This window comes from Cryptomeria japonica, chromosome 4, assembly GCF_030272615.1.
Source record: "Cryptomeria japonica chromosome 4, Sugi_1.0, whole genome shotgun sequence".
NCBI lineage: Eukaryota > Viridiplantae > Streptophyta > Pinopsida > Cupressales > Cupressaceae > Cryptomeria > Cryptomeria japonica.
In genome coordinates this window covers 24407792-24424317 of record NC_081408.1, presented here as the reverse complement: position 1 = coordinate 24424317, position 16526 = coordinate 24407792, and the positions used below count along the sequence as shown (strand labels likewise).

General features: G+C 37.6%; 1 protein-coding gene across 1 annotated transcript in view; it reads left to right on the top strand.

Annotated features, from left to right (window-relative positions):
- Positions 1 to 14744, top strand: part of LOC131030850 (histidine protein methyltransferase 1) — an 82190-nt gene extending 67446 nt beyond the window's left edge. The window contains exons 5-8 of the mRNA XM_057961783.2: positions 12375 to 12419; positions 12522 to 13022; positions 13198 to 13300; positions 14248 to 14744. Coding sequence (XP_057817766.2) covers positions 12375 to 12419; positions 12522 to 13022; positions 13198 to 13300; positions 14248 to 14330 — 732 coding nt within the window. The 3' untranslated portion in view covers positions 14331 to 14744. The remainder of the gene's footprint in view (positions 1 to 12374; positions 12420 to 12521; positions 13023 to 13197; positions 13301 to 14247) is intronic.
- The last annotated feature ends 1782 nt before the right edge of the window (positions 14745 to 16526 follow it).

The following is a 16526-nucleotide window of genomic DNA, read 5'->3' as shown; positions in this document are numbered from 1 at the left end:
CGTGTACAAAATACACATCAACAGGATCCCGTGAGTCCTACCCCTTGACCTTGTGGGGTGCTTTGCCCCCAAACCTCCACAATGGGTGCTACCCCTTGATCTTGTTGGAGGTTTTGCCTTCAAATCCCCACAAGGGTTGTTGTCTCTTGACCTCATCGGGAGCTCTACCCCTAGGCCCCACAAGGGGTGCTGCAGCTTGACTCCTTTGGGGGCTCTGCCCTTGGACCCCCAAGGGGTGTTGCCTCTTGATCACATTGGGGGCTCTGCTTCAAATCCTTACAAGGGGCACTGCCCTTTGACCTTAGATCTGCCCACCATTGTTATTGTTAATGCAATCATTGCAATGCTTTTTGTGTTTATTATTTAAATGTCACTTAGTATGCCAAAGTTTCATTTGCAATTCTTATACTTATTCTTGGTTTGCTTTCAAAGTTTCAGAACGCTGCCAACCATTGTTAATGTTCAAATATCAATGCAATCATTGTCATGTTTTTAATGTTTATTAGTTTAAAGTCCATAGTAGCAAAAATAGTTTGGGATGAAAATTGGCAAACCAAAAGTATAAGATTTTTTGAAAAAATGGGCAAAAAATCTGATTTAAAAAAAAAACATAAAAAATTGTAGAAAAAGAGACAAAAACTATTATTTAAAAAACTTAAGGGCATTTCCATAGCATAGAGATATAAAGAGCAAATAAAATAGAGTTGCCATAGCATAGAGATATAAAGAGCAAATAAAATAGAGTTTAACCCATGAATTGTAGAAAATAATTTTTGTTGTTGTTTATATTCATACTGCTGATTACATAGGCAAATATTCAGTTAACTTTATAAGAGGGCAGTCACTAAATACACCAAATAGTTGTCTAAGTCTGAGATCAAATATTAGCTGAGTCTATGAAGTAATTGATATCAAAAGTAAACAGACAAATAGTAAAAGTGGAAGCCATTTTGAAGTGATCCAAGAATTTCATTGTGATTGAGGCAAGGAGTTTTGTAGGTTTGATTCAATATTTTAGAAAGCTTATCAAATCATATTCCACAATTGCAATGCTTTATATCATAGCAACAAAAATCATTTGAAGAAAATATTGGCAAACCAAAAGTACAAGATTTTTTGAAAAAGTGGGTAAAAAGTTGGATTTTAAAAAATCATAAAATATTGTAGAAAAATAGACACAAACTACTTTTTTTAAAACTTAAGGACATTTCCATTGCATAGAGATATATAGAGTAATTAAAATAGAGTTTAATCCATGATTGTAGAAAATTGATTGTTGTTGTTTATATTCATATTGCTGATTACATAGGCAAATATTCATTTGGGCAGTCACCAAATACACTAAATAGTTGTCTAAGTCTGAGATCAAAGATTAGCTAAGTCTATGAAGTAGGTGAGATAAAAATTTATCTGACAGAGATCCAGCTATGGTTAGGAATTTAGCAAAAGTGGAAGCCATGTTGAAGTGATCCAAGACTTTCATTGTGATTGAGGCAAGGAGTTTTCTAGGGGTAGTTCAATACTTGAGAAAGCTTATCAAATCATATTCCACAGTTGAAATGCTTTATATTCCTTGATGGCAATGCTTTATATTCCTTGATGGCAATTGGTAAGTCTTTTATATGGGGTAGAATTCAACAAGAGGCATTTGTTTAGCTGAAGTAAAAGACTAGCAAACCACTGGTTTTGGCAATACCTAGCTTGCAACTACTATTTTAGGTAGAGATACATTTTAATGATTGTGTTGGAGGCTCTTTTATTACAACCATTTAAGCTTGTTTGTTGTCAGTCAAATTTATTTCATGGAGCACTTTGGATATATTGCTCACATAATGAATTGTATGTCTTTCTTTGAGTAAAAATTAACTATATCAATTATAAATTAAATATCATATATACTTATATCTATATATATTATATATGTCTTTAGCTAAGTTACCGGTTCAGGTTCGGATTCAGGTACAGATTCGGGAATTTTTTTTCTTTCTTGGGTACGGGTACGGGTTCGTCTGTATATATATATATATATATATATATATATATATATATATGTTCAAACATCAAATTATAAAATATAATTATATAATTTATAAACTATCGCTACCATTATTGATTATTACAACGATACAATCCATACAAAAATGAAATATACAATTGGACTGCTGCAATGGTATATTACAGCAGTTATAAACACATCAGATATTACAGAGAATAATATAATACAACATCATTCAACCACAAAAAAAAGGATCCTAAGTTAGAGCACGACACAGATGAATAAGAATAGCATTAGGATAGAAGGTTGAACAGAATGAGGACATAAATAAAAGCAGATCTGCAGTAGTCTAGAACAGCTTGGTGCGTGTTGACGTGTATTTTGTACACAATCAAACATAGAATAAAATACCCAAGGGTACCTTATCCTCTCTTGAATAAAGCCTCTGATTGTTGAAGATGTTGCAAAAAAAGGATCAATCAGGATGACTCCAAGGTTCTTTGATGTAGGGTCTCTACGTGTGGATAAGCACTAGTGGTCGTTGTGAATGCTGTTTCATCAAGGAGCCTTACGTTTCCGTTATTGCAGGAACAGGATTTCCTAAAACTAACAAGTTCTCAAAAAGGGATCAAAAGGTGGGGTTTGCAAGAGATGAATTCTAATCTAATCCTAAGAATGACTTAATGTAGGCTAGCTTTGGTAAGATTCTACCAATTTCAGTATTGCCAAGACATAACAACTCAACTGAAATTGATGCGATCTTTTAAGGTGACTAATGATTTTTCAATTCATCAAGAATCATGGACACTACCATGAAGGTACATATCAATAGCTCAATAATGATTGAAGGTTTAAGCAATCCAAATATCTCCAGTTGACCACACAAGGCGTCCTTACAATCAGCAAGAAGCCAGTGGTTTGGAACGTGAATCTCACCAAAGATCAAGCTCAACACTTAGTCCTTCAAATTTGAATACTACTTCGACCAAGAATGATTCAAGAAAGTAAGCAACCATGAAAGTAGCCACAAGAATTGCAATAAAACACCATAACTTCAATATTTTATTGATCTCAAAGCCAAAAATAGACAACAATTGCTTAAAATTCTCTCTTCAATGCTCTAATCTTCTAATTTCTAACTTACTCTCTCTAATCTCTCATTTTTTTCTAATGACAAAATGAAAATGAATGAGGGTATATATAGCATCCTCAATTACAATAAACGGCCTAGATCAAAAGAAGATCAACGACTGAGATTTTGACACCTAAACCCTAATTAGGGTTTATTACAAAAAGTTCCCCTTTTATTGAACAATATTAAATGCATAGCCAAATATTTAATTGGCACAAAAATCTAGGAAACATAGACCAATGATAATTAAGGTGCCACATCATCTATAACAACCTCTCTTCTAGAACCCTGTTCCCTTTCCAATGCTCCTTCTTAGCATATGCAACGAATCTAGACACAATTCCTTCAATCTCAGCAATAGGAATCTCGGGAAGATTCCTCATTCGTTCCTCCAAGTGGATGACCTGATCGAAAGCCTTGAGAAGAGCTACATCCCATCCAGGCTCGAGTTCTTTGATTTTCTCAATCAGGAGCATAGTAGCGAACATTTGATCCCTTTGCTCATCTGTGATAACATTCTCATCTTTGCAAAAGATGACCTTGACCTTCTCCTCCAACTCTTGAAGATTCACATCTGTCTCATCTTCAATCCTCCTGCCAAGAATAGAACATAACACCTCAAACACCTTGTCTTGAATTGGATGGATGACCTCCTCAACTTGATTGCATTTGGTACTAATGTCTTCGAAAAGAACTTCCTTCATCTGAAGTAGAGTTGACCATTGGAGTAAATTATGAGCTCCTCCATCCATTATCTTTTCTTGTGCTAGGATTTTCCTTGGTGTTTGCCTGATTACTTGCAGAACAGGAATGATAACATCTCTAGTGTGGGCAAAGGCGGCTACTGTTATCATTAGGTTGTGAATGATCTCAAGGACCTGGATAGCTCGATGGGTGGTCTGCATCATTCTTGTTGCGAACTCAATGGCAACGGTATGGGATTTGTCAATCCAAGAGCTCATAAGCTGAACCAAGCTCTTAACTCTTTCTGCTTCGCCAACTGATTCAAGGGGAAGTGCTTGCACAGGAGATACTGCTGGATCCTGACGTCCCAAAGGCTGATTGAGATGGCTAAAGTAGCCTCTCCAGGCACCGACCTCTCGCTCAAGCTTTCTATTCTTTTCCATTTCTTCTTTAAGCTTTTCTTTAAGTGCCTCAAATGAATCAGTTGCCTCATCCAGTGTCTGCTCGGCAGTGAGTGGACCAAGCTCAAATGTTTCTACATCATACTCTTCTGCAAGGATTTCACCTTCATACTTGTCCACTGCCGGTGTAGCTATCTGTAACTTCCTGGACCCTATCTCATCTTTGATCATCTTGGACATCTTGGTGGCCTTCTTCCTTTCTGTTACTCCCTGAGAATTTCCTACAAGGCTCTCTAAGTCAATTACATTATCTTCATCTTCGATCACAATCACCCTTGTTAGCCTCTCTTTCAACCAATCTGGAATGGCGGATCTTGTCTCTGTAACTTGTATCTCTTTAGGCAATGGTTCTTCTTCTCGGAGAGGAGATGTCACTTCATCATTATTCTTGTCTTCATGTAGCTCATTAACTTGAGGAGATTGACCTGATGAACGTTGAGACGTTGATTTGTGTGTATCATTCTGTACCATTGATTCCATCGATTCCTCAACTTTAGGTACCCTCTTCTCTTGTCCTACATTCTGACTTGTTCTTTTTTCATGTCGAGAAGATGTACCGGATGAGCGATCTCGATTGGCCTCTTGTTTCTTCTTGGAGGGTTCTCTTTTCTCAGGTCTTTCTTTCCTCTTCGCACCTCTAGGATGGAGATTGCCTTCACTTGCACTTCGAAGATTACCTTCACTTGTGCTTCTAGGATGAGGATTGCCTTCACTTGCACTTGCTCCTCCTTCCCCTGGTCTTTCTTCCAAAGTAAAAGTCATAGGTATGTTCTGTTCTCTCAACTTTTGATGTTGCACATCAACCCATCTGCGAGTACAAGACAAAACTGGAGCCATCAAAGCTTTTAAGTCAAAAACCTCAGGCTCATTCCAATCTATCTTCACTACTTTGTCTTCTCGGTCATAAGATGATTGGAGATGTCGGCCACTGTCCTGAGCTTGATCGGCCACTCTGTAAACTTTGCATTTCCTGATGAAATCTAAAGGTAACCTGGAATGCATCTTTCTTTTCACTTCTAAATCATCTGAGAGATTCATCAAAAAGTCCTCTATCTGAAATTCGTGTTTGTACTTTCTACCAACTGTTTCTTCTATATATCCATAAGGATCAAAATTCTCTCTCAAGGCAAAGAATGAAAATGAATATAAGGCCAACTCCCTCTCTGTGTCATCCATGGCTAGAGCATTAGGACATAACTCAACTGAATTCCCTAGTATGATAGGTACAGGAATTCCATTTCCATGTCTGTGTCTGAATGCCTTTGCATAAGCTGCCAACTGCCTAGTCACCTCAAGTAACACTATCCTGTCTGTCGGGTATCTTGGCAACATATATGGAGGTGAAGGACACCCATGAACTCTAATATATGTAAACTTCTGGAATTGGATAAACCAAGCACCATACCTTTTCACAAGCTCCTGTGCATCTTGAGATAGCCGATTGTGAATCCCGCCTTGCAATGTCCTGGTGATGTTCATCGTGAAGGTATCATTGACTAACTTGTAGTCACTTCCAGGTGGATGATGCAAATGGACATAAGAATCACAAACTCTGACTTCTCCGGGCCCTCTTCCGATCACTCCTCTGTGAGGTAATCTTGCATATTCAAAACTCCTGATCAAGGCATATATGATGTACGAGCTCATGTGGAAGGATTTGGTAGCCTTCAGTCTTCTTAACTGCACGTCTAAGCAATGGCTAATAATTCTAGCCCAATGAATTGTTCCTTTTCCTTGAACTATCACTTGGATGAAGTAGAACATCCACTTCTCAAAATAGAAGGCTTGAGGAGCCCCTGTAACTCGATTGAGTAAAGTTATCAAATCTCTGTACTCCTCTTGGAAGTCGATCCTATGTGGTGTGTTGGGAATCTTGCTCAGGCGAGGATGACTTTTGAGTAACCAATTCTTATTGATAACGCTCAAGCAAGTGTCTGGATCATCTTCGTACATGGACCTAGCCCCTTCCAAGCTTTTGTAAATCATATCTTTATGTTCTGGTAAATGGAGAGCTTCACTGATAGCCTCTTCTGAAAGGTAAGCCAGAGTGTTTCCTTCCTTGGACACGATTGATCTTGATTGTGGGTTATAATGGCGGGCGCACTCGATCATCAGCTCATGGCACTGGACTGATGGAGGGAAACCGGCCGCCTTGATAATGCCACTTTCAATTATTCTCCTTGCGACAGGTGATGGCTTTCCAATGTAAGGGACCTCTCGAAACTTCTTCACACTGAAGTTTCCCAAGTTGGTATCTCCAATGTTGCTCCATTTTGACACGATCTTGGTCTCCAATTCTTCATTCCTTTGATCTTCCTTCATGAGAGCTGGACGACTAGTGGATGCTCCTGCCTTTGGGGTCGCCATCTTGACACCTACACAACATTTCATAATGAGTAATATATTTTGCAATTTAAACATTTAGGAAACTTCATGATAAATCTTTGAATTATCATTTCCTAAATTTAACTACGCAATTTGAAATTCAAAATTCAAAATATCAACATTGAGACTAGGATAATCTCGCCATACCTCCACTTGAGAATTAACTCTAAAAAACGATGCAAAATAAGGTAAATTTGCTAGGCAAAAAATGTAGATCAAAACTCCCTTTAGCAAAATGCGCCTCTCTTTTAGTCCTCACGAGCATCAACTCCACCACCTTAGTCTTCAACAAAATTCACTCCAACTTAGACCAGATTTCGCACCTTCCTTGCTTCTCCAAATCGCACTTTGAATGAATGAGTGAATGATGGATTAAAATCGCTCAACACACCTCTCTTATATAGGCGCTCACCATTTCATTATCCATAGGCCGACTTGGTAAAATAGAACCAAAAATAAACAAAAATTAATAAAAGGAGAAGGCCGACTTGCCCCAAAACATTAAAATAATACCTTAAGCGCTCCCATTTCGAATTTTAATTTAATAATAATTAATTTTAAATGCCTTTATAATTAAAAATTTTGATTTTTTAAGGCTCAAAATTAATCATTAAATGCTATGCGCTCTTATTAAATGTCAATTTAATTTTTAAAATATTTTGGAGTTTTAGCGAAATTGGCATTTAATGTGATTTGGAGGACATTGGCGTCTAGGCATGGTAAAAATATCAATTTGTTAATAATCTCGCTCTGGTCCCTGGGAGAGGGACAGGAGCGCCTTTTCATTTTTTGCCTTGTATTCCTTGCTTTCACGTTCAAAATCTCTTCCTGGACGTCCAAAATGGGATTTTCATTTGGAACTTTGAGTTTGATTTATTCAATCTTTGGAAGGAGTGTTCCTTAGGACATTTTCGCCTTGGTCCCTTGGTGAGGGACAGGAGCGATCTCACCCTTTGTCCTTGGTCTTTGTCTTTCAAATTGTCAATTCAAGTTTGGAGGCAAACAATGATCTTCATTCATCCCTTCAATGCATGTTCAACTCGCTTTCTCAGGACAAAATGGGCTTTCCAAAGATTTTCGCCCTGGTCCTCCAGTGGAGGACAGGAGCGATTTTTGCATTTGAGCTTAAGATTGTTGATTCCTGGGGGCAATTCTTTGTTTATCATCTTTTTGAAAGACATTTCTCACTTTGCACAAACTTGTCTTGGCGTGGTTTTGGAGGAAAATTGTTGATTTTATGAAAATCGCCTTGGTCCTTCAGTGAAGGACAGGAGCGCCTTTTAGTTTATTGTACAAATTCTTGACCACATCAACCTCCAATTACCCTCAAGGCATAAAACATGATTCTCCCCTCTATCTTGAGCCCTAGAAACAAGAAATAGCATTTCAAACGTTAAGTGTTTAGGCATACTTGAAGATTTCGCTCTGGTCCCTTGGAGAGGGACAGGAGTGCCCTAGCCCATTTTCATCGAATTTTGTGGTCCTTGCAACTCCATTCTTCCTTGAAGCATTTTTAAATATCACTCCAATCTTGTGCCTTGACCTGGATTCGTCCCAATTTGGGGAGGAAGGCTTGTTAATGTGTTTTTCGCCTTGGTCCCTTGGAGAGGGACAGGAGCGCCTTGGCAATTATGAGCTCTCTTATGTTTTGCTAACTTTCAAAATTATCTTCAATGGACCGATTATGCCTCCCTTCATTCATCTCAAACTTGAAACTCGCTTTACCTTTGCCAAAAATTTGTCTTGTGAGAAAATCGCTCTGGTCCCTTGGAGAGGGACAGGAGCGCCTATTGCCATTTGGGTTGATTCTCTTCTTTGTGGCCTACTCAAGTTATATTCAATGGGCAAAACATACTTCCCTTGACCTCTTCAAATCGCGAAATCACTTAAATCTTGCAAGGATAATGCAAATTTGGAATTCAAGCTCCGGTCCTTCAGTGAGGGACAGGAGTGCCTTTTGTCCTCAAGGCCAAATCTTTTCACTTTTCATCTCAAATTTCTTTTGCTGGGGAAGATATCATCTTTTTACAATCCATGAACGAGAGCCCAAATCCAGAAAAGGTCCGAGAAGGTGTGTACAAAGAAAATCGCTCTGGTCCCTTGGTGAGGGACAGGAGCGAATTCATCTTGCTAGACAAAAAGTTCAACCTTTCCATGCTTTTAACGAAGTCTGGATACTCCATTATGCTCATTTCATCCTTCATTGTGTCCTTAATGCTTCAATTTGATCAACCAAGGCCAAAAAATGACCAAAATAAATCATTTCGCCCTGGTCCTTCAGTGGAGGACAGGAGCGATTTGTCTTAATCCTTCAAACTTCATTATTTTCAAATCTTCAAAATCCTCAAAATCTTCATTTCACGTCCAATCATCTCCCCTGGAGACCCTGCACAAAACAATTGAAGGAAGTTAGAGACAAATACGCACTAAATAACATTTTCGCCTTGGTCCCTGGGAGAGGGACAGGAGCGATTTCACCTTTATAAGCCAAAATAACCACAATTTAGGTCTTCAATCACTTCACCAAGCAGGGTTAGGTCATCTTCAAGGCCAGGAACCAGTTACCAAGCCTTCAAAAATTTGGTCAAAATTTACCCAGACAAAAATGCACAATTCCATCCTCAAAATGCTAGCACTTAGGCATAGCTTGAATTTGCCCTCAAAATCCTGACTGGACCTATCCTGAGACATACCTGACTTTCTGACAGGCTCATCCTATTTCAAAATTTGCAATCTTCGGGAGGATGCTTAATAATCTTTCAAAATTTGATTGGACTTGGCTTGAAAATATCCAAAAGAAACCCCTAAGGCTTAACCCTAGTCCAGACAACTCACTCACTTACTCAAAAACCCTAAAAGCAGAGAGAAGAACAGGCAAAACAAAAGCAAAAAGAGGGGGTCCCCATTTTAATGGGGCGATGTGTGAAATGGTCACAACATCTTGAATTGAAAAATCATTAGTCACCTTAGAAGATCGCATCAATTTCAGTTGAGTTGTTATGTCTTGGCAATACTGAAATTGGTAGAATCTTACCAAAGCTAGCCTACATTAAGTCATTCTTAGGATTAGATTAGAATTCATCTCTTGCAAACCCCACCTTTTGATCCTTTTTTGAGAACTTGTTAGTTTTAGGAAATCCTATTCCTGCAATAACGGAAACGTAAGGTGTAATGTCCCCACCTTTTTAGCATCTCATTGGAGTTCTTAGCTTTTACATTCTCCGAAGGCTAAGTGGAGAAATAAGGAGAAATTGATTAAATTAATTTCTTATTAAGTCATTAAATAAAATAAAATTAAAAAAGGTGACTTTATATTTAATTAATTTAATTAAAAGTGACTTAAGTGATTTATTTAAATATTTTAATGTTATTATAAAGTTATAAAGTAACTTTATAATAATAGTCACTTTAATATTATAATGTGTGAATATGTCTTTAATCCCACATTGGCCAAGGAAGTGTTCGAGCTCTCATAAGAAAGAATAAGAAGGGACTTAAGAGTTCATTTTATATCATCCATCCAGAAAATTGATATTTGTTTGTTATGAACTTGGGAGAAGAAGCCAAGGGTTTCTGATTTAGTCAGCCATTGGAGAGCGACAATTCTTCAGTGTTGCAACCATTTGAGGTGGTGAAATATCCACTAAATTTGGCATTTCAGGAGAGCTTCATTCTGGAGTTCTATTTGGGCTTTAAAAAGAAGGGAAGACATCTAGGGTATGCAGATTTTCGAATATATATTAATTGCAGACCTACAGTTTCATTTGGCAGCCATTAAAAATCAGAATTGAAGCAATCATTTCAAAATACAATTGCTGCTACAGTACCCGCGCTACAGTAAACGCTACAGTACCCGCCGTACAGACATCTATAGTGCCGCGTGAACAGTACCGCGTGAATAGTGCCGCCGTGCGGATTGCTACAGTACCGCGTGAACAGTAATTTTTTCAAAAGAATTAAAATTTGCAGTTGGCAGATTTTTTTTCAACTACTGGGACAGCAAAACTCAGGTTTTTATCTTACATTGTAATGAATTTGTTTTCCAGGCATATTGGCCATAAAACAGAACAAACATTCACTTGATAGTTTCGTAAATTAATTCCAGCAGTAATATTATTGTTCCAGTATTATTTTAAGCATAGGAGTTTATTCCAGTATTGTTTCATTGCTCATTATTACCAAAAAAAAAAAAAAACACAAAAAAATCTATAAACATTCAAAAACCAAAACAAATTCAAATCTATTGCATTCAAAAGAAACAGTCAGCAGAGGAGAGCCAAGTTGGGTTCTTACATAAGGCCCCTTGATGAAACAACATTCACAACGACCACTGGTGCTTATCCACACGTAGAGACCCTACATCAAAGAACCTTGGAGTCATCCTGATTGATCCTTTTTTTGCGACATCTTCAGCAATCAGAGGCTTTATTCAAGAGAGGATAAGGTACCCTTGGGTATTTTATTCTGTGTTTGATTGTGTACAAAATACATGTCAACGTGCGATAGAACAAGAGAGTATATGAGCAGCCTTAAGTAGAGGATAAGAACAGAATTTAGAGCAGACCGGTGAAGCATATTGGAAAAGATCAGAGAGACATGGGTTTACATGTTAGAAAAATATTTAAAAAAGTATTTTTATATTGGTTTTTGTGTTTTTATGACCCATGGGCCTCAGTTTTGGGAACCCACAGGCCTGGGTTCTCTTGGGTCCGCTCGGGTTCTCCCTGGGTTCCACCCGGATCCTGTCTGGGTGGATGGGTTTTCTGTGGGTTCTCTATGGCAGGACCCATAGAGAACCCATCCACCTGGGCAAGACCCGGGTGGAACCCAAGGAGAACCCGAGGAGGACTAGGACCGGGCAAGAACTAGGACTCAGCCTAAAATGCCAAGAACCGATATCTTAGGCCTTTAGACATTTAGTGTTGTGGTAGAAACACTCCATTGGTGAGGCAACCACCAAGGTTCAAACCCCTGCTGGGCCATTGAGCTCGCAAACTTTTTGCTTTTGTTGGGTCGTTGAGCTCGTGGATTTGAACAAGTGAAATGTGGGGAATGATGACCACCCCCTCGAAAATGGACAAAATAACAAACTTTTAAAACGTTGATTCCACATTGACTCTGATTCTGTCATAGATCAACTATATTTCTAAGCAATTAAGTAATTTTACGAGTTTTTCTAGAGTTTTGCAAGTTTTTATAATGATTTTTTTCACAGTTTTTGCCATTTTTGGGGTTTTTTAACATGATTTTAACATGATTTAAATTTAAAAAATAATTGAAATTTGGGTCAACGGTTTTTTTCATGAATTGGTATTTTTCCAGGGAATAAATTGGTTGGCTTCAGGATTCAGGATTTTGTAGACTATTGCTTCTATGGTTTAAACTTTACACAGTATGTCAAAGTTTCATTTAATATTCTTATACTTATTCTTTACAGATCATGTTATAACCAATTTTTCAAGTACTTTATGTATTTGTGCCACCTCCCTGCTGCTCCCCCCACCACCATCCCCAAACTTAGGCCCTTGGTCACCCGTCCCTGAAACCCATCAACCTGTCCCCCCATTCCCCCATCAAGAAACTCCATGGAACAATGGTACAAAGTGAGGCAAATGAATTTGATGGTTTGTTAGATTTTGTAGCCATGGACATTTTTTCCTTTTGAAAATTGTGGTTGGATTACAAGATCACTTATTTTTCCACCTGATATTTCCAGCTTGGTTGCGGACATGGACTTCCAGGAATATTTGCTTGCCTGAAGGTAGGACATTACTTATATGAAAAATATTAGTAGGCTTTTATTTGTGGCCTGTGCACTTCATCACCACTTCTGCTTCTACTCTCATTTTTGCTTGTTATGCAGGGGGCTTCGACAATTCATTTTCAAGACTTCAATGCTGAGGTTATAAGATGCCTTACGATACCAAATGTGAATGCAAACCTTGAGCAGGCTTGTGAGAAACTCCCCCGCCATGCTGATGGTGCAGTGGCCTCGACAACAGCAAATTCTTTAGCACCAGATATACATTTCTATGCAGGTGATTGGGGAGAATTGCACACTTTGTTGTCTATGGTTGCAACTGATCAGGTTGATTCAGTGGAACAGGCTGACCAATGTTTACTTGAGGATGGTTTGCCTCTAGATGATTTTTCTTATCAAGATATAAGTACTAATAATCAGGAAACGCCCACAAGTTTTACTCAGGTTAAACAGGTGGAGTGCAGTAGGAAGCATTCTCGGAGCCCTGCTTGTGAGCGGGCCAGAGATAGAGATATTTCTGAAGGGGGCTATGATATAATCTTGACAGCAGAAACTATCTATTCTATAAGTTCAATGCAGAAATTGTATGAGCTTATTAAAAAGGTTAGCTTTAAATTTGAAGAATTTATTTTTTTGGATTGTTCTTAATAAAAAAGGCACAACTATGCTGTAGTCAGTTTGATCTGAAGTTTGAAATGATAGCCAGAACTGGAATTATATTACTCAAAGAATGAGTTCCTCCTTTGCACGGTTTATCTAACACTTGCTTTTTTGACAGTGTTTGCGACCCCCATATGGTGTTGTTTATCTGGCTGCTAAAAAACACTATTTTGGAGTAGGTGGTGGTACTCGGCAATTCAAATCTTTAGTTGAAGAGGATGGTAAAGTACAAACATTTATACCCATTATTGTTATCTTGTGTCTATGTTCATGACTATATCTAATAGCTTTTTGATGGATAGCTAATATCAAGTAGTGCTAGCTTGTATGTGCATGTTGTAGATTGATGGTGTTTGGTATGTACATAGTTTGTAGATGTAATGCCTTTACATTCACAATTTTGTTTGTTGTAGTTTTTTGATCTGCTCTTAAAGTTTTTAATGGTTTGCTGGGAGACGGGATTATTTGATTTGTCTGGCTTTCATCTCTCTTCAAAATGTATGCTAATTTGGGATAGTTGGATGTTAATGAAGCAGTCTAAACAACTTTGTAAGTCTTCTCAATTGTTTTTTGCCAACATATGGCTTCATGAAATTTGAGTGTCTTATATAAGACGCATTTTAATGAAGTGACATTGGCCCACTTATAAAATATCCAGCATTTGCCATTTTTATTTGTACAAGCTTGTAAGATACAATCTTTCTGAATGCCCAACAATAGTATTTTTAAAGGTTGGGTTTGGGTTTTCTGCTTTATAAAATGACTGCATTCTTTTTTATTTTTAACTCATAATCAGGAAGAGTTTATATAGGCCGTGCTTTGTGGTCAACATACAAGCTGTTTATGATGTAATTAAAGATTTTTTTGGTTATTATGATAATGTTATGGATAATGGTGCTTAACTCTATGTGACATGATTATTCTGAGCCTCGTGGACATGCCTGTAGCATTATTCTTGTTGATGTATAGTAAATCCTTGTACCTGGATATTATATTGTTTGAAATCTTTCTTCAATATTTTCTTTAAAAAAATAACATATTTTTACATTTTCTCTAGTTTTTAGCTTATTCTAAAAGTGTTCAGCAGAAATTATTCATTTCTTCAATCTGTATCCACAACAGTTCAAAATTTTGACTCTTGTAGTGAAATTACTTCATACTTTTGCAGGTATTCTGGGAGCTCATTTGGTAGTGGATATTGCAGATGGTGCTTCCAATGTTCGAGAAATCTGGAAATTCTTTTTCAAATAGAACAAGAAGGTTGGGGTTGGTGACATCATAACCCATCCAAAATTCTTTGATACCTGGAAATCTCATATAATCGAACTGCACCTTGTGCCCTTCTTCAAACCTTCTTAAGTGGGATGGATGTTCAGTTAGATCTAAAAAATGGGACAGAATATGTTTTCATGAGTCTTGGATGCTGATAAAATTAGCCCACCACAGTTCCATGAGAAATCTGCAATTCCCTTTCTAAAGGCTTAATTAATACAAGCATCTGGTTAGATAGGTTTTACTAATGATCAGATAATAGTGTAAATGGAGTGTGTTGACAATGACAAATATATTGGGCAGTGGTATAATTGGCCATCATTTTTAGTCAAGTTGATGTAAAATCTATCAGATATCCATCGGACTAAATAAAATTCTTTCTTTTGAGTTCCAGTACTGGGCCTTGTCTTGGGTGCATATTTGTGTGGCAAGGTAGGTTCTCTGCCCACTCCTGGATGTACGTCCAGGCAAAGCTCCATTATCTTTTGCAAACCCATAAAGAGAGGAACATTATCATTTTGGGATGCTTGAACACAACTGTGAGGATATCACGTGACCTGTAGAAACCATATTCAACATTAGCAATCAGGATTCACTTTTGCATATAATAATTGCTATTTTATCATGTATATACTTTAATTCTTGATAACTTCCAGCAGCTATATATTTGAGGAAAATCTTTGTTTTGGGATGAGTTGCTTGAAGACAGTTTATTGTGAGAGCAGAATCTGCATTCTATTCTTACTCTTTTGAATACAATTATCATTTTTTTCCCATCAAATATGTACTATTCTTTGTAATTTCTAGCAGCTATAGTTGTGTAATGCCCCTTTCCTAGCCAGCTCAGTTATCAAGGTTAAGTCTATCACCAGTTCCTCGTAGAATAACAAGATGGATAGAGGACCCATGTTGGGTTGATTGTCTCGAGGTTCAGACAGCATGTTTTGGCTTGATGGGAGGATATTAGGCATTATTTAATAATATTGTAAAAAAGTTAAATTATATTCCTCAAAAGTGAACATAATATGAAGTCACTAAAAATTATAAAGAGAAAATGGGCGTCTCCTTTAGGAAGAGAATTATTAAAATAAAAACAAATTAAGTATGGGAATCCTAAAGTGGTGCTAGGGAAAAGAGGAAAAACCATAATTAGGGCATAGGGAATGAAGAAAGTTATTAAAAGCCATTGGAGTTCATTTTTTAGGTTTGCTAATAATATTTTCTCTTTCCTCCCAAGGATTTTGGTTGAGCCTTAGGGTTTGAAGCTGGCCTTTGTGAAGATGAAAACCTTCATGAGGGATTTGCATCTGCGGGAGTGAAAGATCTCTCCAGGGTGTTGTGGAAGCCTCAACTTAGGGGTTTCATGTGAGCATTAAGAAATTTCAGTTTTGGAGTATTTTGTGTGATTTTCCGAGTGAGCTGCCTCCTTTCTAAGCCGTACCATTTGGGCATCAGTTTGGGGCTTGGAGGGATCATTCCCACTACTATCTAGTGTTGGTTTGCATAGTTTTTTCATCAGCAGTGGAGAAGGCAATTTTCTAACAGATCTCAAGGTTGAGTGAATTCATTATCAGCAACTCCTATCCACAAACAGGCCGTACAACTCTCCTTGGGGGGGTAGCATTTCTAGGCTAAACGCCTAGGATTTTGGAAGCCTTCTTTTACACTTATGGGCAGGACAGATTTCAGTATTGGGGCAATTTGTTGGCTGGAGAAAGTAAGATTGAAAGAGCTGCAACCTAATTTCTGAGTTACCCACTTGGTCTGTTACCTTCATTTCAGACCTGCAGTTGGCTGTTGCAGACCCATTCTAGCAAACTAATCCATAGCAAGATTCTGGTTATGCTTTATTCTGATATGTAACACAATTTCCTGAACTGGGTTGCTCTGAGAATCAACAAATCTTGTCATTTTAGACCTGCAACTAAATCTGAAAATTATTGTTAAAGAGGATATTTTGCTTTTGCATCCATTTCCTCTCCATTTCTCATATTAGACAATCAGTCCCAGGAAAGCAGCCATTGAAGTCCTTGTAACAGCTCATAAATGTTATTTTGTGATCATATTTCATACGTGAACCAAGGAGCTATTAAGTGGGTACGTCTTTTATATATTGTATTTTCAGTTTTTAAGTTGATAAGGTATACCATTGGCTGTTACAGTCTGGTATTTCAT